This window comes from Pyxicephalus adspersus, chromosome 7, assembly GCF_032062135.1.
Source record: "Pyxicephalus adspersus chromosome 7, UCB_Pads_2.0, whole genome shotgun sequence".
In the NCBI taxonomy this organism is placed as follows: Eukaryota; Metazoa; Chordata; class Amphibia; order Anura; family Pyxicephalidae; genus Pyxicephalus; species Pyxicephalus adspersus.
The window spans coordinates 49,952,289-49,973,153 of record NC_092864.1 but is presented as its reverse complement, the minus strand read 5'-3'; the positions used below and the strand labels follow the sequence as shown (position 1 = coordinate 49,973,153).

Here is a 20,865-nt window from a genome sequence, read left to right as displayed (position 1 = left end):
TGCAGATGATCTGACTCCTCCTTGCACCATCCAAAAATACATACAGTAAGTGAAGGACAGAAATAGATAAAAAGCTGTACATCTGTGTTGTCTAGATACAAGCCGGATTTCTAATATAATTAATTGACAAGCAGTCTTTTTTTGCCTATTTTCTCCACTGTGCATCAACTATAAAACTGCAATGATCAACTTTGAGGCAAACGGTGCTTTGTGAAATTGTTACTAATAATAAACTGTATTTATAAGTCCTACGCTAACATGTTATCCAGCTTTGTACATTAAATAATGGTTGCAAATGACATACAGATACAATCAATGACATAGAAAGAGAAGAGGACCCTGCCCAAAAGTGAACAGTGATGGAGTTAATCCAAACTATCATTATACAAAACACGCTACTTATCGAAAAGTCTGGAACAAGTAAAAGCCTTGCAGCTAGTCAGAATATTATACAGCTGGCATGACTTTGTGAACAGTTCAGCATCAGTGACAATTTTACAACTGTTCCCAAGTTTGATCTGTGTCTATAGTACGCTCTGAGGACTTTAAATCCAGGTTGGACAAACCTATAAATCTAGTTGTTATTGGCTGTACTGCCAAGTCCGAACCCTTCCAGTGACTCTATTTACTTACTCTAACTGCACCCCCTACTAAAATTAATTTAATACCTGCCTAATTTTGTTTTATCCCTCTGAATCCACAGATCAGCACTCTAACCTCTCTAAACACTCCAGTTAATTAATGTGCTGTGCTTTTTTCCCCCGAATAATAAATTATCTCTCTGACATAAATAGTGAAAGCTATAGCACTTTCAAGCAGAAACACAATACACATATCACAATATTAACTGTAAAAAGAAATCTCACCTGATTTTATTTTAAATTTGTAAAAGCAAAATATTTCAACCCTTAGTCAGGCCACTACTTCTAGGATTACCCTGCTTGTTGGAGGACAAACCAATTATTTGATGACGTATGTGTTACAAGGAGTTCAATGTGACGGCTGAAATTTTGATTAGGATGAAATGATTAGGTTTGTCTCATTATGTGATGGCGGTAAGAAAAATGGAAGCGGACCTGTAATTGAATATTTGGGCTTGGAGAGGTATCCATATTACTAATCAACATCATAAAGGCAAGCCACCCAATACAAGTACTACAGGGAAGGAAAAATAAAGCTAAAAATTAACAAAGCAAGAAAACCTCACACATTAAAACTGGAATGGGAGAAACTGAGAACCCAGGTCCAGGAACCTCCCTGGTCAGGATATGAGAAAAAAAAAAAAAAAAAGAAGGAAAGAGCAGCTGGGGGCTCATGTATGAAAAATGTGCTTTTAGCAAATTTGGTTATTTGGTATATGTATTAAATGATACTTTTTACGTTGCACTTTTCGTATTTACACAGATATAAACACAAACTGGAACTTCAAGACTTATTTTGACAAAGCAGAAAACTGCCATTATTACCTAGACTTTTTACAGCTAAAGTAGGTTATGACTGTTTAAATGCAACAAAAAAGGGCAGAAGGTTTGCATAGTCCATAAAATCACTGCTTGATTAAATCAGAGTGTTGGGTTTCAGAAAAGACAGGACACAAATACCCGGGTGTTTGATGTGTCTTAGTCCCAATAATTAAACTGAGCAATGTGGCCAATATTACAACAAATTAGTGCAAAATTATCTTGAATACATAAAATTAAAAACAATAATTATAACAAACAATGAAGAAAAGACAATATGTAAAGAAACATCTCTTGGCTACAAAGGGGAATGAGGAGAACACAATTCTCTAAATTATTGGATTACTGAATCTTCAACAGATTTAGTGCCCAAATGGGACATACCTCTCCATTTCACAGGGCAGATACAGGAATTGAACTACAGATAAAAGCAGTTTTCACTGAATGATTGATCTTTGCATACACTCCTAGATTGTCTATACCCACAGATTGCTATTAAACTGTATTTATATAGCACCAACATAATATGCAGCGTTGAACATTAAATAGCGGTTGAAAATAACAGAAACAAACAATGACAAAGGAGAAGAGGAGAACCCTGCCCAGAACAGCTAACAATCTTAAACTGCATACACAGCTGCAATTTTAGTCATTGGAAAGGATCTTTCATGATCCTTTCCAACGACTAAGGACTGCACGATGCATGAACGTTATGGTGTATGGGGAGGGGAGGGGGAGAACAACGGAGCGGCACCCTGCTGCCCTCTCTCTCCCTTCCCTTGCATTTGAATTGTTCATCGTCCATCGCCCGTGGATACGCCAAGGCGGTCGTTCGGTCAATGAGGCGGTCGCTCATCAGATATCGGCCTGAGACAATTATCGGGGGAGAACCGTTGGACGTTTGTACGTAGCTTAAGGGGTGAGGAAGTAGCACACAATAGGAGGGGGGTATGGAATGGTGGGCATGTAGTGAGAGTTTAACAGACAGAAGAAGCTGAGTAGGCAAGCTTGCAGAAGGTAGGAGCAAGCCAAATAAGACCAGAAAGAGAGTGTAGAGAGTGGGGGAGCTCTACAAAAAGTCTTGGAGTCATAAGGTCTATTTTTCAAAGTAGACATTTTTGCTCAAATTGTGTAAAAATTTATTTATTCAACCTTGTGAAAAACAAATTCCTGATTACTACTTTCACCTGATTGAATAAACAAAGTAAACCTTTTACATTCTCAGTCACATAACATTTGATTATTGCCACTATTATTCTGATGGCTGTGGATATTTCAAATGTGTAGAAAGTGTACTCAATATGATAATTTTGATCAGTGTTAGTAAACAAATTGTTGCTTCCTTTTGTCACACATATTTTTCTCTATACAGAGTGTCTTTAAGGAATACAAACCTATGCAATTATTTTTGTGAATTCATCTTTTTTCTTGATCACAAAAATGAGAACCTAAAGAAAGCTCACCTGTTTTGCAACTTCCCTCAAACAGGCTACACCCTGCTCAAAATTTGGAAAGACCACTGAACCATACTTCTGATATTCTGGAAGAGGCCTGATTTTAATAGTCACTTCTGTAACTACTCCAAGAGTTCCTGTTAGGAAGCAATGTAAAAAATTTAATAAAAATAAAAACGTAAACATATATATTTTGTTTTTTACAAAGCAGCAACATTATTCACAGTCTGTCCCAACATTTAAATCCTTATTGAAGTCATACGCTAGATATGTAATCGCTACATATCATAATCCAAACTCTTCAAAAAATTTGCTGCCCAGACCGTTAATTAAATTCCCAAGCTGATGTTCACATGTTTAACAATCATAACCCTGGCTAAGGATCATACCAATGCAGCAAAAGGCTCACTGTTATATGAAAAAAGTAGAACAATCCATAATAACAGATGTCCACCCAACGTATGCGCTCAGTTCACAAAAAGTTTTTTGACCTTTACAGTTCCAATTTAGCATATAAAGCAAATGCATAGGTTAAGGTTATGCTTACAGAAAACTGCATTTCAGAACAATAAGCAAAAAGAAAGCTTAGGATATATGCAAATCTTTAATTTTCCTGTAGGAGTTGGGCACACACCATCTCATCTTCTCAGCTTTCCTGCCATTTAAAGTGCCAATAGGGAGTCCTGAGAGGCAGCAGGGCAGGGACAAGTTTAATATTTAATGTACAGCACTGCGTAATATGTTGGTGCTATATAGATCCTGTATAATAACAAAATAATACTAACAACATCAGGAGATATCAGAAGACTGCATGCCAATGATTGCCAGCATGTTAAAACATCTCTGCACTGACTGGGACCTTTTGTTAATTGAAATAAAGAAAGGCAAATATCTTCATTGTTCCAACTTTCTCAGGATCTGCATATTTATGAAAAACATTTAATTTCTTCCCAGGGCTCACGTGCGTCACCTAATGTATGGGCCCATTCACATTACGGTAACATGCATGTATGTATGCTAGGATGAGTTTATTGAACGGATTATAGTGTGTTGTGTTAAGGAAGCCCATTAATTCTGAATGAGCTGTCAATGTACCCTAATGCATGAAAAAATGCACCTGTGCAATTTTTGCAAACAAACCACACATAAAAGAGTTTGCATATGCTTAATGTGATGTGTTATAACACTAGTGTTGGGATGCAATTAAAAATAAATATTAACACACAACACACAAATATTTATACATTACAGTAACATTTAGTAAAATGTTACTGCATCACACAAGTGTTAACGCATCCTAACTGATTGTCATCTTTCCAACTTCCCATAGAGGGAAATCTTGAACTTGCATCTTAAATCTCAGCACAATCTCATTTCCTGTAAATTAAATCTGCTTCCCTGCTGCCTGTCTTGGTATCACTCGAGAGCCGTTATAAAGAGGCAAATTAAAAATTATCACAATAACAGTCAACTTTATTGAGTGCTGTGTACAATTTATATACATCAAATTTCCCATGGAAGAGTATATTACCAGCTGAATTCAAAATGATGAATGTCCTGGAGAATGCAAATTAACTTGATATATACATGCACGAAAAACACGCTAGGAACCCTATAGTGAAAAAGAAGAGCATTCTCGTAGCTCAGGCAAAAAGATGAACATTTTAAAAGCAGTGAGGCTGTGGGGTTAAAAGGTTATGGTGACATTATTAAATGTTATCCGCAAGGTCAATGGGCAATAAATGCCACCATAACTGTAAGGAGGATTTAAAGGGCTGTGAACATTATAACTACGCTGTAAGATATACAACTGATGTAATTGTATTATACTGCAATATAACTGTCAGTGCTATAAATCTAGACGCTCTGCATTCTTACGGAAAAAAAGTATAACAAGTTCAGTCATAGGACTGCTTGGGTTGTTTTTTTTATTTTTTCCCCCTATTCTCTTAATTCATCAACTCAAAAAGTGTCTATTGCCATCTATCACAATTATTGGTATGACCTGATTTATCCACCTCTAGGGGAAAAGAGATAATGTAATAAAACTACGTTTCCTTAAGGTGTAAACAAACAGCCACCTAAGGATTCATCATTCTCAGAAATGCTCCCGAAATATGAAGCAGACCAAGGTTACAATTTTGTAATGGATAATATTGGCAAAACAATAATATAAGGTTGCCCACATCAAAAATGAGATGTCAATGTGATACAGGACTATGTATCAGGTGGACTAATTATTTAGTTATACTGTTTATGTAGCAATGAGTATCTACATGCCAGACTGGAAGTATACCAGATTCTGCAAATTTGCTTTTGGCACAAAGATCTGGTCTTTCTGTAGACATAAAGTTATTAATTTGCCACAAAAAAGGAAAACAGATAAAAAAAAATAAAAAAGATAAACCGATAACCGATATGCATTTGTGTAAATCCTTTTCACTTTTCAAAGGACTAGAGTGATGAGATAAGTAGGCAGGTAACAAGAAGTAGATGCAAACGGAAATAAGAAGTAGTGGTATCACCTGTCTGGCTAATGTTTGAAACATCACAAAACAGTCCTAGCATTACGGACAGCAGGGATTTTATGGTGAAGTCCGCCGCATGCACAACTTTTTACATTGTTTTTCAAAATGCAAAGGACGGCCTTGTTTTGCAATGTTTTTATCCATCATACTCCTCACTACTGCCCTGAGTTGTGAAGATGACACTGATGATGTGATTATATATTCAGAAGACCACAATTGTTATTATTATTAACTTGTATTTATTTAGCACTGACATATTACGCAGCGCTGTACAAAGTCCTTGGTCATGTCACTAACTGTACCTCTAAGGGGCTCACAATCTAATGTTCGTACCATAGTCATATGTCTTTAGCGCAGTCTAAGGTCAATTTTGGGGGGGAAGCCAATTAACCTAAATGCATGTTTGTTTGTTTTTTGGAATATGGGAGGAAACCCATGCAAACACAGGGAGAACATACAAGCACCCTGCAGATAGTGTCCTGGCCAAGATTCGAACTTGGGACCCAGCGCTGCAAAGCCACCATGCTGCCCCATGACTACTTCTAAGCTAGCTCTGCTAGAACACAGTGGGGGCAAGATTTTTTTTTCTTTTACCAAGGTTTTTCAACAAATCTCAAAATATATTTCAAAACAAAATGTATGTGTACATAAAGCAAAAATGTAAATGTTTTAGCCAGTTAAAAAAAGTTTTATTTGAACGTTTATCAGTTTGCCTAGGACAGCTTTAATATTTTCCTAACTCCACACACAGGTCTGTGCATATTCCTGGTGATACTGAAGCATCTCTTTTCAATAAACACATTTTCTTACCTTCAGATCCCATAATGAAATGATATATGTCTGGCCCGGTGGACATTCTTGGCCCCTGGCAGCTTTTTTCCACAACACCTTTTGGTGTTACCACCTTTAAGTGTACAACCTACAAAACATATAATAAATAAGATATATTATTTTAAACATATGCTGAAGGGGAATAAATACTGTTTTATCACATACTCCATCTTAATTTCTTATCACAAAGCTGGACAAATATATTGAGAATTAGTTGAATACAAGTGACAGGAGACTCCTTAGTGTTAAATTCAGACATTTGTAGTGCCTTATTCCATATACACTATGGTGCAGTATTTTGCCAACACCCCGTTATTAAGGTTTTAACAACCTGGAAGCATTTATGTGAATGCAGGATACTTGGCACAGTCAGTTCACATCTGTGTATTGTGGTAAAAAAAAAAAAAAGCATGCATTATGTGTTGGCTATACTTGTAAGATGAAGACTTGTGAAGTACACCCTCCAATTCTAAGGTTTTGCATATCATATGATATTAAAAAAAAATATCTGATTCTTACACGGTCTTAAAATAAGGTAAATACAACCTCAGATAAATAAGACCACCTGACATATTACATTGTGTAATTATCTATTCAGCAAAGATTAAGACAATATTAAGTCCATCCTTATCACTTCCATAGTCATTAAAAGCATGTAGGTGTGTGTTAACACAATGCCAAGGAGGAAAGACATCGGCAAAGAACTTAAGGTGCGTACACACTTCCAATTTTTATCGTTCCAATCGAACGACGAACGATCGATTGGGCAAAAAATCGTTCGTAAAAAAGTAACCAACGACGCCGACGAACGAGGAAAATTGTTGGAAACGAACGACCGGACCGGCGGATCGGATTGGGCGACGATCGTTGGACATCGTTCGTGTGTACGGTCGTTCGTTGATCGTCCATGGTCAGAGCATGCGTGATGAACGAACGTCCGTTCACTTCCCTGTCGTGCACATAGTTCCTCTATCGCTTAAACGATCGTATCTATTGTGTGTACAATATCTACGAACGATCGTGTCGTTACCTCTCTGTGCAGGATCGGTGCTATACGATCGTTCATATATATCGTGCAGGAACGTTCGTCGTTCGTTTTCCGACGATAATAATTGGAAGTGTGTACGTAGCTTTAGAAAAGCAAATGTTGCCGGCCAACAATCTGGGAAGGATTAAAACTATTTAAAGTCCATCATTCTACAATGAAAAGATTATTAACAAGTGAAAAACATTCAGGAGAGCTGTCAATCTTCCTGGGAGTGGACATCCCAGCAAGTTCACCCCCAAGGCCTAACATTGCAATGCTCAGAAAGTTCCACCGCAGACTCTACAGGTCTCAGTTAGAAATTAAATATTCAAAGGCATGATAGTGCAATTAGAAAAAGATAGGACAAATATGACTTGTTTTGAGGGGTTGCTAGAAAAGCTGTTTAAAAAAAAAAGTACTATAGAAGTGAACAGGCAATGCACTACCATGTATTCTGATGCGTTAAATTGAGAAAAAAGTGTCATGTCCATTTTTTGTAATTATTTGATTCATTAGTAATGGAAATTCTTAATGCAATGCCAAAATAGCATGTTAACACAATGCACCCAAATGCCCACCAAATGATCTGTACAGAAAAATCAGGTCCCAGATCTGGTTCTGATAGGCAGGAATGTGTACATCTCATATGTAGGTACATCTCACATGTGGGGTAGACAAATACTGATCTTTTAGCCCAGCAGTCACCAACCGGTGGTCCGCAGCTCTGGCAGGAACACATTCTGTTCCTGTTACATGAGAAGAGGTCCGTTTATCTGAAAACTATTTACTACCCAACAGATCAAAGAATGACAAAACTGGCAAGAGACAGTTAAAGCATTTCACTTTAAGCAGCTTTTCCCAGCATACTCAATCATCTCTGCCAATTAAAACATCTCTTCCCCACAGAGGAGGCACAGCAATTGATTACTCATTTTTAAAGTTCCCTAAATGAGTACCTCTTTCAGGGAAGACATTCAGATACAAGGGACTTGAATCCTCAATACATTTATCAGTGCCTGCACAATGACTTGCAGAGATTGTAAAGGGGAGGTCTGGTGTTTTGAGACACCAGCAAATATATAATTGGTATGGTTTACCTAGGCAGCCACATTAGGATCAAATATTTCACAGTTTCTAAATTATGATCGAAATAATCTGTAAAAGAAAAACAAAAAAGAAAGGACTACACTTCTTGTTCACAGAAAACACAATCTAATCTATGTTTTCATAATAGAAATTTAGGAAAAGACAACTTCATATGGGCATTTGAAATTCCTCAAAACATCCCAATTAAATGTTTTGGATTAAACAGATAATTGCAGCATGGATTTTTTAGCACTGTGATCCTGCAGATTCCTTTTCTTTCTATATAACCTTCCTGAAAACACATGCTGTTTTTGACCATGTGAGATGACTTTGCATCTCAAAGGGCAACTAAAAAAGTGCAAGCGAAAGACTACAATCCTTGTTCATACAGTAGTGATTTCTGTCCACTCAAAGGCAAACTTGCCTGCTATAGGAGACATGCACTTGTCCTGAACCACCATAACATAATGGCAAACCTTTAGATACAATACATCATAAAATATAGCAACCATAACACTTTCCAAAACTGTTCATGCAGCTGAGCGCCAGTGGAGGAAATCTGGCCTCAGTGCTGACTTCATGGACTACAAAGCCAGACTACATCACTTAACTCACTATCACTCACTATCACCAAGCAAAATTATTTCTACGTTGTCATTTCCTCTCGCTTCAAACCCATGCACCCTCTTCTCAACAATTAACTCCCTCCTAAATCCCACACCTGCTCCCCCCACAACAACCTTCACCGCCCAAGACACTGCTACTTACTTTAGAGATAAAATTGACAAAATCAGACATGATGTCTCAGCTCACTGGGTCACCCCAACCATATCCACCCCTTCCACCTGTAAATCATCACTGACCTCCCTCAGCCCTGTTACCGTGAACAAAGTCTCCTCTCTTCTCTCATCATCTCCATCTACTACCTGTCCGCTTGACCCAATTCCCTCTGACCTCTTGACCATCCCTTCCTAATTCAAATCTTGAGCTCCATTGGTATCAGTGACACTGATCTCTCTTGGCTTGCCTCCTACCTGTCTGACCACTCCTTTCAAGTTTCTTTCAACAGGACTTCTTCCTCTCCAACTCTCCTACCTATTGGTGTTCCCCAAGAGTCAGTCCTTGGACTGGTTCTCTTCTCTCTGTACACCTCCTCACTCTGTAGCCTTATCTCCTCCTATGGCTTACAGTACCATCTGTATGCTGATGACACTCTGTCCACCCCTGACCTGGACAAGGTCTCATGCTGGCCATCAGCAATCTCATCATGGATGTCTGACATCCCTCCCCCCCCCCTTTCCAATTTCCAAATCTCCCCCCGACATATTCCTAACGGTTAATAACCATGGTATTCGTCCCTCCTCTCAGGCATGTTGTCTTGGCATCACCTTTGGTTCTGCTCTCTCGTTTACTTCTCATTATCAGAACATTTCCAGGTCCTGTCACTTTCACCTACGCAAAATCACCAAAATCTGCCCCTGCTTGTCCCCAGAGACCACCAAACTCCTTGTACATGCTCTTATCTCTCGTCTAGACTACTGTAACCTCCTCCTCTCTAGTTATCCACTAACCCGACTCTCTCCTCTACAATCTATTATGAATGCTGCAGCCAGACTCATCCATCCTTCCCACCACTGCTCTTTTGCTACATCTCTCTGTAGTTCCCTTCATTGGCTTCCATTTCACCTGAGAACCAAATTCAAGCTCCAGTGCTTTGCCTTCAAATCCCTGCACAGCTCCTGTCCAACCCACCTTTCTGACCTGATAGAAAAATACTCCCCTAGCCACTCACTTCACTCCTCCAACTACCTACTAATGACTTCCTCACTCAGAACCTCATCATGCACATGGCTCCAAGACTTAGCCAGAGCTGCCCCTATTCTCTGGAATGGTCTTCCTCCTCCCATTCGGCTTTCTCCTACGTTCCATTTATTTAAAAGAGCATTTAAACCACACTTTTTCAGACTTGCCTACCCGTCTTCTTCTGTCTCCTAAAACTCTCAATACTACCCATCCCTCCACATCTCCCCTTCTATTGTGTAAAACTTCTCCCAACACCTAGATTGTAAGCTCTTGGGGGCAGGGTCCTCTTCTCGGCCTGTGTCACTGTAACTGTCATCTGCTACCCCTATCTTATGTACAGCGCTGCGTAATATGTTGGTGCTATATAAATCCTGTTTATTATTAATAATAATAATCTTCATTTACTGTGTTGGTTGAATGGGGTACTGCATGGATGGATTGCCCATGCCATATACATGCAGCCCGTGGATGTCTATGCATCTATGTGGCTGGCACTGGTACAGTATTGCACTCAGCAAAATAAGACAAATGCTGCCATGACATTTCTGGAGTGACTCTCAATATTACTGGAACCTTCTGTTAAATATAAAAAACTGTTACCAAAGAATGTCTCTAATCTGTCTAAAATTATATGCAGCAGTCAACCAAACTAGGGACTATTTTATGTTAGGGCTACGAATGTTATATTATATTGAACTTCTACTCACTAGAGGTTTACAAATATACAACCAAAGCAGTTTATGCAGCTATATTTGGTGGGCCATTTTTAACAGCCAAGATGCAGGAAAAATGAAAAATGACGGTAGACATGACAAAATCCTTCGAGAGCAACTTAAAGTAAAGTGCTGCTGTAGTGTAATGTGTCTGACTCCACTGTGTGCCCTTATGTCCTCAGCTTCTTGGAAAGCAAATAAAACAACACGTAGACTGAAAGCAGTGTGTAGATATCCAGCCACAACAGCACATCTGACACATGGGAGTATGCAAAGACAAGCACTGTACAGTACTTTACATTGCAAAACGCCATTTCATTGTTTACAAACTAAACAGTGTATATCAACTAAAAATGTAGATCTCAATAAATGTTCAAACTGAACTGCAGGCAACCATCAAATACATCAAAATATTTATTTTGCATACCATTAAAAAAAAAAAAAAACGCTGAATTCAGCCCACTGGACTGAGATGTAGTGCAGTGTGCAAGCAACATTTGGTCGACAAAAAAGGTATTCTATTTATCATTTTATTTGCAATTTTTATATATACGGTTTCTTAATAATTATTATCCTGATTACTTTGACAATTTGCCCTTGTTCAATTGGGGTAAACTGAGCTTTAAAGTAAACAATTAAATTAAATAAATATATATATTAGGGTTGCATAATTCACATTTATATTCATTTTCCCAACATCATTTGTATTCTAGTTTCTGCGACCCTCACATACACTATGCAATTTACTTTTACACATTGACAACACGACTTGATTTGGACTGCATCAGACATACTCCGCAATGAGCTTAAGAGGATAAGGACTGAAAGCAATGATCTCCATATCAAGTATATTTTGCATACAAATAGTTATTTGTGTCAAAGCAACAAGTCTGTTTTAATTTCCCATATAAATGCCACATGTACCTGTCCTCCACCCCGTCTGTTAGTATGTGTTTAGCAATGGGAGTAAAAGGAAAAAAAAGGAGTATAGAGCAGCATATGATTAACTAATTTATAAGTATTACTTAAGTATAGGTATAACTCATATACAGGACTTTCCTTTACTCTTGGTGGCTGTACAGACCAGTAAGGGAGTGAACAGAAAGGGGGGAAATTCTACCGGGAAGACCAACACCAAAGTTCAATATAATTACCCCAAATATAGCACAGGTTCAATATAAAGACGCAAAGTACAATGGCAAATATTGCAAATTCCCAAATATGCAAATATTGAATTTCTGTATCAATGGACAATAAAAATTCCAAAGAGAAGACAGAAGGTTGTTAATATGTATATGACTGCATTGATTTTATTATCAGCTATACATAATGCAGAGGTCTGCATGGAAATGGGATTTCATCATTAGACATGGAAAAAATAATCACAGAGGAAGGAAACGCTGTGTATTATATCCTCCAGATGATCTTACCACATTTAAGAAACATTGCGTGAGAAAGGAAGAACAGAAGAACAACATTACCAGATCTTCAATGTTTCCATAGATGTTCTTCTTCATGCCCGATGCCCGTGTGGCTACCCAGCCCCCCAGTGTGCTGAATTCCATGGAATCAGGCTCATGGCCTGTGCAGTACCCGCTTTCCCCAAGCTGAAAGAGATCACATAGAGATTAACAACTTCACTTAAAAGTATAGAGAGTTTGTATACACATATACACATTAATATGTGCAGAAAATAATACTAAGTAAATAATAATTGGACTTGTGAGGAAATCGCTGAAAGGTTTATATAGATATATACATATACATATACACACACACACACACACATACATATATATAATTTTTTTGTTTTTTTTTGTTTTTTTTTTTTAAAGAAATCCATTCCAGGTTTGCTGGATCACCCATGTTCCTCCAGTCCTGGAGAGCTTTAATAAATCAGGCCCACTGAGAGGACCAGACATAAGGGGAATCTACTCACTGGGGGGCACCCATTTCTGAAGTTCTAACTCTTACCTGTTCCCTTCAAACTAGAAAGAAAAAAATAGGTTTTATATAAAATTACCTTTAATTGTGCATTTACTAACAAGACCAGATAAACAGAATGCTTGCTTTACATATTTAGAATATAATACAAGTTGAATGACTTGCTACTTCTGCTGAAAGTCTGTTCACAGCATCAACTACTCTTTCTGTAAAAAAACACTTTATAAAGGTTAGTTTTGAACATTTCTCCTGCTAGTTTGGGGTCACGTTCTCATGTTCTTGATCCTTGTTTCATAGTAAAATGTGTGTTAGTCCTGCTCCAAAATTTCCAAATCATTTTTGTACAAATAACTAAAATAAATACAACGTAATATCTAGTCATACATAACTATACAGGACTTCATAGCAGCAGCTGATGACTTTTGGCAAGTGAATTATTTCTTAACAAAACAAATCTGAACATTAACAAATATATTCTCAAAGAATAAGCAAACACAAGATTTGGTTTTGGAAAAATACCGCTAACTTCATCTAAATCACCCCAATAAATAAAGTCGTTAATCTCTTGTTCCCTTTCCTCTAATGTGATCTGCAGCAGCCTTTCAATAATGTGAGCAAATTGCCTACACTTAATTCTCTCAAGGACTGATGTGTTTTAATGTACAACCATCTGGATGGGTTTCCTGTATGCAACAGCACCATCTATTAGTGATGCAGATCATGCATTCCTGTACATTAAATAGTCACTTGTTCCTCATTTTTCTATATTAGCTCGGCTTTGCCATCTGTACAGCACCTGAGTTGGAATAGATGCCCTTAAATTGCAACAAAAGCGTGCAGTCCCAGAGAAATTATTTTCAAAGCTCAGCAGTCTTGCATTAAACGGTACAGACTCAACCATCTGTGAAGCTGGGGTTTATGGTGTACCAGGCTATCAATCAGATGTAATCCATTTTGGTTAACCGAGAATTTCCACTCTGGTAAGATGTCAATAAAAGATGTAAAAAAAGTGTCCGGAATGGTTGTATTCCTTTACACAGGCTTTTGTAAGTGCAGAACGTGGAGTTTGTAATGACTGTTTCGTTTAGAAGGACGATATTAATAGTTTCAATCAGGGTGTCTGAGACGAGGAGGAAATAGAGGTTTCTGGGAAGCCAAATCTAAAACATGTTACCGTTAACAGCTTAAGCTTTAAAAAGTGAAGTTGATGAAATGAATAAATTATATTAACGTAACATATGTTGTTCATTGGTAGAATTTCAGGGATAAATGTTATGATATAGCTGTGCTAACACAGAAAATAGTGACAATCAAACTGGAGTTCTGCTAATTCCGGAAAAAGATTGTGATAAAATATTAGGGTCATAGCTTTCCACCCAATCTTCAAATAAAATACAATTATTGTGTGGATACCACTATTCTACAAAGTGACACTTATAAAGCTCTATATCCGTGGTCACCAACTTTTTCGGACCTACAGGCCACTAATTTTACCGGCTCCAGACCGTGCATGCGGGGAGCCAGGTGTCACTCAAAGGGGAAGAAACTTCCCCCATAGTTATGTCATAATGCCAGAAGAAGCCTGTGAGACAGAGACACAACCTGCCCACTTCTCTGAGCCTGCGATCCGTGCGGTAAACATGGTCCGCTGCTCTGGCAAGTGCAAACCCCCCAGTTGGGTCCTTCTCCGGACCACCAAAATGTTTCTCCGGACCATCAGTTGGCGACTGCTACTCTATATGACGTACAGATCTTCATTACCACAAAAGGCCAGCTATATTTTAGAAGAGATGCACAATCTAGGGATCATTGGTCGCCAACCTTTTCAGTCCCGCGGACCACTAAAATTACCGGCTCCTTACCGTGCATGCAGGGGAGCTGGGTGTCAATCAAAGGGGTAGAAACCTCCTCAGTGGAGCAGATTTAAACCTGCGATGGTAGAGTGGGCGGGTTGTGTTCAGGGACAAAGCCTGCCTAACTCTCTGAGCCTGGGATTTGTATGGGGGACGTAATCCGGGGGTCTGGCCTGTGCACTGCGCCAGCGGGTCCCTCTCCTGACCCCGCTGGCCAGCGCCGCGGACCACCAAAATTTTCTCGCAGACCGGTTGGCGACCGCTGGTCTAGATTATCATCCCAAATTCACATACCTGTCTTTCTAAATCCTGACCAGTAATACCAGACTCCACATGAGCAGTAAGGTTCTTCTCATCTATCCAGAGGATTCTGTTCTGTGGAGACACAAAACAAAACAACACATTTAAAGAAAGTGTAAATTTATATAAAATACCACCTTGTACCTTACTGACAGAATTTCATGTTATGTGGATAAAAGTGGATCTGTACCCCAAACCTTTGTGAAAGGAGGGGCCACCTGAGCCAGTGGTTCACTGGTGTGAGGAAGCAGCAAATACATTGAAATCTTGCAGACAGTCTGAACATAACCCAATAGACATTTATATAACCATACAACAATTTGAATTCTAGGTGCTCCGGTGGCTGTTACAAGTTCTTTGCAGCTAAGTTCCTAACTCCATCACCCAATACAACCATTACATGGCTGTGTACCTAGAATATCCAAGCACCATGAAGTCCCTGGAGCACTATCCTCCACTCACTGCCTAGGTTGCTGCCTGTTTGCATCAGTCCTATTAACAAGAATACGGAATCTTCTAATAAAGGCAAGCAAGAAGAGCTTTGAAAAGTTATACCAGACAGATCACCGAAGGTTTATATGAGGTAGCAAAGGAAGGTCTTTTTCTCCATACAGACTGATCCAATTTCTACTCATACTGTACAGGAAAAACATATCTCAGAACCATAACAGTTTTCAAGGAATCCTGAGGCAGCTTATCAATAGTGTAGTAGATTGATCAAATATGATGAGAAAAGAATGCCAGGACCTTTATGCAGTCGCCAAAATGCTTGAATTTACTATTAAAACTCCAGTCAATACCTCACTGTGCAGTTTTATACTGTTTATTGACCTTGTTCTGGTCTATGTGATTTCCTGAATCCACAAATAGATGAACTTGCTATGACCTGGCCTATATCACCTAAGGGATAAGATGTTAACAATCATCTGCATTCACTTTACACTAAATATAAAAGGCTAAAAGCTGTATTCAATTCGGAAGTTAGAGTTTATTATGGCCCAAGATAGGTCTTTCTTGCAGATTTTAAAAAGAAAATTGCAGTCCTTAGTCCTTAGCCTATAGTACAGATTTTTTCTCATATGTTTACATATTGCCTCCAAGAAATAGACTGTTCTATGCTAAAAAATTATACAATGTCGTCTGCCATACAGAACGGCCTACTTGTTTCTCTGTTTACAGCACCATAGTGCATCGTTTAAGGAGGGAACCTACCTTAAAGCAGAACTAAACCCGAAATACTCACCTGTTCCCATTCCTTTACATCGCTCTGCCATCTTCTCCTTTCTTCTCTTAGTGTAGGACAATCTTCCACCTTCTAGATTGGCTGGGCAGGGATTACGTAACTGCGTTTTTTCATTCCCACACATGGGAATTCCAGGATTGCTAGGTATGTTAGAAACCAAAGCTGAAGCTGTGCATGCAAAGCTAAGCTTTTTGACAGATACCTGGAGCAATCAAGCAGGTAGGAGGGATTTTTGCAGAAGGGACATCAACTGAACTGCCTGATCGTAGATTCTTAAAAGTATAATCAATGTTACAGCTTACTATCTATGAATTTCTTTGGTCTTGATTTCAACCAATGATTCTGACAGTAACACACATACTACCCTCAGGTGACAAAACTATTGTACATACATACATACATACATACATATACAGTTAGATCCATAAATATTTGGACAGAGACAACTTTTTTCTAATTTTGGTTCTGTACATTACCACAAAAAACTTGTAATGCAACAACTCAGATACAGTTGAACTGCAGACTTTAATTAAGTGGGTTGAACAAAAAGATTGCATAAAAATATGAGGAACTAAAGCCTTTTTTTAACACACTCACTTCATTTCTGGGGCTCAAAAGTAATTGGACACATTAAAAAGCTGAAAATAAAATGTTCATTTTTAATACTTGGTTGAAAACCATTTGCTGGCAATGACAGCCTGTAGTCTTGAACTCATGGACATCACCAGATGCTGGGTTTCCTCCTTTTTAATGCTCTGCCAGGCCTTTACACACACACACACACACACACACTATATAGGAGTAGCAGAGTGGCATTATCAAACTAGGATACACAAAACATCTCCCTGGTCACCATCTCCTGCATGAAAAATAAAAAAACATGCAGTGCTGCAATACAGGAATATACCAGAATATAATAAAACACTTTAAACAGTATAATAAATATACAAAGGGAGCAAATAGAAGAAATGAATTGGTAAAGGTTACAAACATTTTAAATGACAGAGGTCCCCCCCCCCCCAACTTTAGCCCTTCCAAAATAAATTCCCTTAACACAGTGCCTAAGGCTTTGCGAATCTTGTGAGCGCTCTCCAAATTATGTTCACAGAAGAGATATCTATTTAAATACAATTACTTTGTGCAAATATGCCTTCAGAACAATTAACTAAAAACAGTAATTTATCAGTGAAAATCAAGGATACTGCAAATCAAGGAGACATTTAGCAATTAAATAAAAAGCATGGGCCATCAGACAGAATAATATGTTTGCTAGAAAATGTAATAAGTTTATATAACACCAGTATAGATGAAGCATTAAGTGTTTATTAACATTTTTATTTATCTTGATAAACTTCTGATATTATGTAACACATTTACTAACAGGCAAGTGATTCATAGTTCTATTTCACTTACCATCTGTGAAGTATCTAATGAGACGATGGTCCTTTTCTCATCTTCAGGACACTCCAATGCATTAGATACACTTGTCCCACCTGCAGAACAAAGCATGTAATTATAACAAAAGTTTTTTTTATTACAAATATCAAGACACCAATAACCAGCCGTGTCCAACCCAGAAATGTTTTTAAGCCACGTGGCAGCCCCTGTATTGTGACCCAACTCTTTAGTTACCACCCAAAAACAGCCGGGTGGTTACTGAAAAGTGCTGGGTGAGTGGGTGGGTGCGCCAGCTAAAATAGGCTGGGGAGAACACTGACCAGGAAATGGAGAACAAGATGTGGACATGAAAGATCTAGGAATCCCAGAGGTGCACATGTAGATCAAATAACTTTTTAATATATCAATACCAGTCACGTTATCTTTGCTGAACCTCATGCCTCTCCTGTACTAACCACAATGTGGTCCACTCTGCGGGCCATCTTTGTAACACAGCTGCCCAGCTCCAGTCTTAAAGTGCCAGGATCCGCACACAAATTTTCAGTTTCTCATACAGACAGCAGTAAACAAAGGGTGTAGTTTACAAGGTCAGAAAACAACTCTGGCCCTTTGAAGGTGAACAGTCTCTATAGAGTTAGTAATAAGAAATCTATAGCAAATGTTTCGGAGGTTAAGAAAGTCACACAGGTTTGATATTGGTCATTAATATTTTAATATCTTTATCCGGTAATATTTAAATGACCAAATACATTGGCATTATTCATTTGTTAAACGTTTTAGTTATACGTTTCTCTGCTTCCTCTGCATATAATTTCTGAGAATGTCCTAAATTCAATAAAGATTAAAACTCTCTTAAAAACTCTTATTACAATTGCCTTGTAATAAAGCTGCCATCAACATTTAACTTTCAGATGGACCAATGAGTCTTTAGTGCCAAGCCCCATGGACACAGGCTTCTGCTCTGCAGCACTCCATACATCTAAAATATGTCTAGTCGAGCTACAACCGATTAGTAAATATAGCTATGGAAGGGAGTACTACAGCCAAACAGAAAACACAGAAACATTTGGAACAAATGCTAAAAAAAACAGATATTTGCATACAGTCTAGTTTTTAGTCCACCACTCTTAATATCAAAAGTGCAAGTACAGTAAGAACACCTGAGCAGCAGATTTTAAATCAGAGTATCAGAAGGTACTGAAGAAAGTGGACCACCATGACAGTCTGTCAAAAAGCATTTTCAGATGGACAACAGATGCATTGTACATAGTGCTCAGTACAGGTTGCCTTACTACATCTCAAATTCAATGGTCACAGTATTCTCTAACACCTACACTGTCTACAGGCACTCATTTCCCTTGATGAATACAACCTGTTAGCACCTGAAATCGCAACCTGATCATGTGGAAAAATTAGGCTGTTTTACTGGCCTATGTAGCAAACAAAAGGAAAAATAGAACTTGCTAAGAGGAAAAAGGAGATTATAACCATGATGGTCAGAAAATTTACCTCCAAAAGGAATAATGCACACGTTATGTTTGCAGGCCAGGTCCACGATCCGAACTACATCTTCATGGCATTCTGAAAAAGTTAAAACACAAACTGTTGCATAAATCTTCACTTATTACCAACTCATATCAACCAACAACTATGTCCCCCTTAGGGCTAAAGAATTTGTATTTCATTGGCAAAAAAGTCAATATTTGATGCTTGCGTTGGGTTGGTATTGAAAAGTTGGGTCACAATACAGAGGCTGCCACCAGCCATAAATCTTCTTCCCATTCTGGGGAGGACATTGTAGTCCCCTTCTGTAATTAACATTAAATGATCTGTACTGTAAAGTACTATTTCTAATTGGCGCACAAAGAAATCTGATCATGGTATGCCATGCAGCTGCTAAAAGCATTCAGCTCAACTCACTGAACTGACAGTGTAGGGGTTAAAGAGAAAGCAAAATGAAGCATATACTAGGTTCAATAGTACTCGCATCCATTAAAGAGTTCTTGCATCATGGTGAAAAAGTAGTAGAGCTGACTTGGGGGCTTTTCATACCATAGCAAGTTTTTTGAGAATTGAAGTTTGGGCATCCCAGTCAAAATGAATGGACTGTCAAACTACCTCAACATACACACAAACTGATTGTATTCAGCACAGAACAATAGAACACACACGTGTGCATGTGTATTTGCATCTGTGTCTTGTGGCTCATTGTAGATATACACTGTCCCCAAAAAGTCACATGGTTTATTTTATTAGACTACCTTTAGCTTTATTTACAGGACACATTTACCATGGTATACTTTTAATAAGCCTAACACAACATTCACAACATTTATTTCCATCCAGAGTTGTATACATTTTTCAACAACATGTTGTATTGATGATAGAGTTTAATGCCTGGTTAAGCATTCTCTAACACGCGCCTAAGATTCTCAATAGGGATAAGGTCTGGACTCTACGGTAAAAAACACTGATGGAACAACCTGGTCATATTAAGCTGACCAAATTCTGAACTCCGACCCGACCAACTGAAGCATTCCCAGATCATAACACTGCCACCACAGGCTTAGGGACTTCTGACCAGATAGTATATTATATGGTGCAATATCTACAATAAATTATTGAATGTTCTGGTAACATGAATGACCACAACAGCCATTACAGTGTAAATGGACCCTAAAAAGGGAGACCAGGCAACAACCAACTGCGGTACCATAATTCTGAGAAACTTTATGTCAGAAAAACAGGAAAGAACAGAATGAAATACTCAAACTTGCAAGCACAGAAACTAGTGTCTCCAAATTTCTAAGTAGGAAGGTTTATTTAATTGGCCTGACTATAACTATAGTCATGCCTAGATTAAAAGTAAAGTAAAAAAAAAAAAAAAAAAAAGTAAAATCCTTAAAAATGTAAGCCATGTCCTTGCATATTTCAAGGTTTTATTTTTAGTTCAGCATTTTTTGGGCAAAGTGACAGGTTGTCTTGATACTCCCTTTACACACACTCATACCCTTTGCTTGCCAGTCCATTGTTCAGTGGGAACCCTGAATACCCAATACTCCCAGGTGTAAAGATGTGTGTTACAGCCTCCCAGAATGCAATGTTTGGGCCTAGCGGCTGTAACCAGATCATTTGTCCAGCAGATCATCTGTCCAGCAGCCTGCAGCATCTTCAGCCTCCCTTTAGCCGTGCAAAGATGTGCCTTTCTTACCATTCCCTGCACTT

General features: G+C 38.3%; 1 protein-coding gene across 1 annotated transcript in view; it reads right to left on the bottom strand.

Annotated features, from left to right (window-relative positions):
* The window catches only part of AGPS (alkylglycerone phosphate synthase), a 106,907-nt gene that overhangs the window by 50,124 nt on the left and 35,918 nt on the right, over window positions 1–20,865 (bottom strand). Inside the window, exons 6-11 of the mRNA XM_072418386.1 lie at window positions 19,150–19,221; window positions 17,656–17,735; window positions 14,994–15,074; window positions 12,384–12,509; window positions 6,253–6,361; window positions 2,924–3,051 (exon numbers count right to left, since the gene is read on the bottom strand). Of these exons, the coding sequence (XP_072274487.1) occupies window positions 2,924–3,051; window positions 6,253–6,361; window positions 12,384–12,509; window positions 14,994–15,074; window positions 17,656–17,735; window positions 19,150–19,221 (596 nt within the window). The remainder of the gene's footprint in view (window positions 1–2,923; window positions 3,052–6,252; window positions 6,362–12,383; window positions 12,510–14,993; window positions 15,075–17,655; window positions 17,736–19,149; window positions 19,222–20,865) is intronic.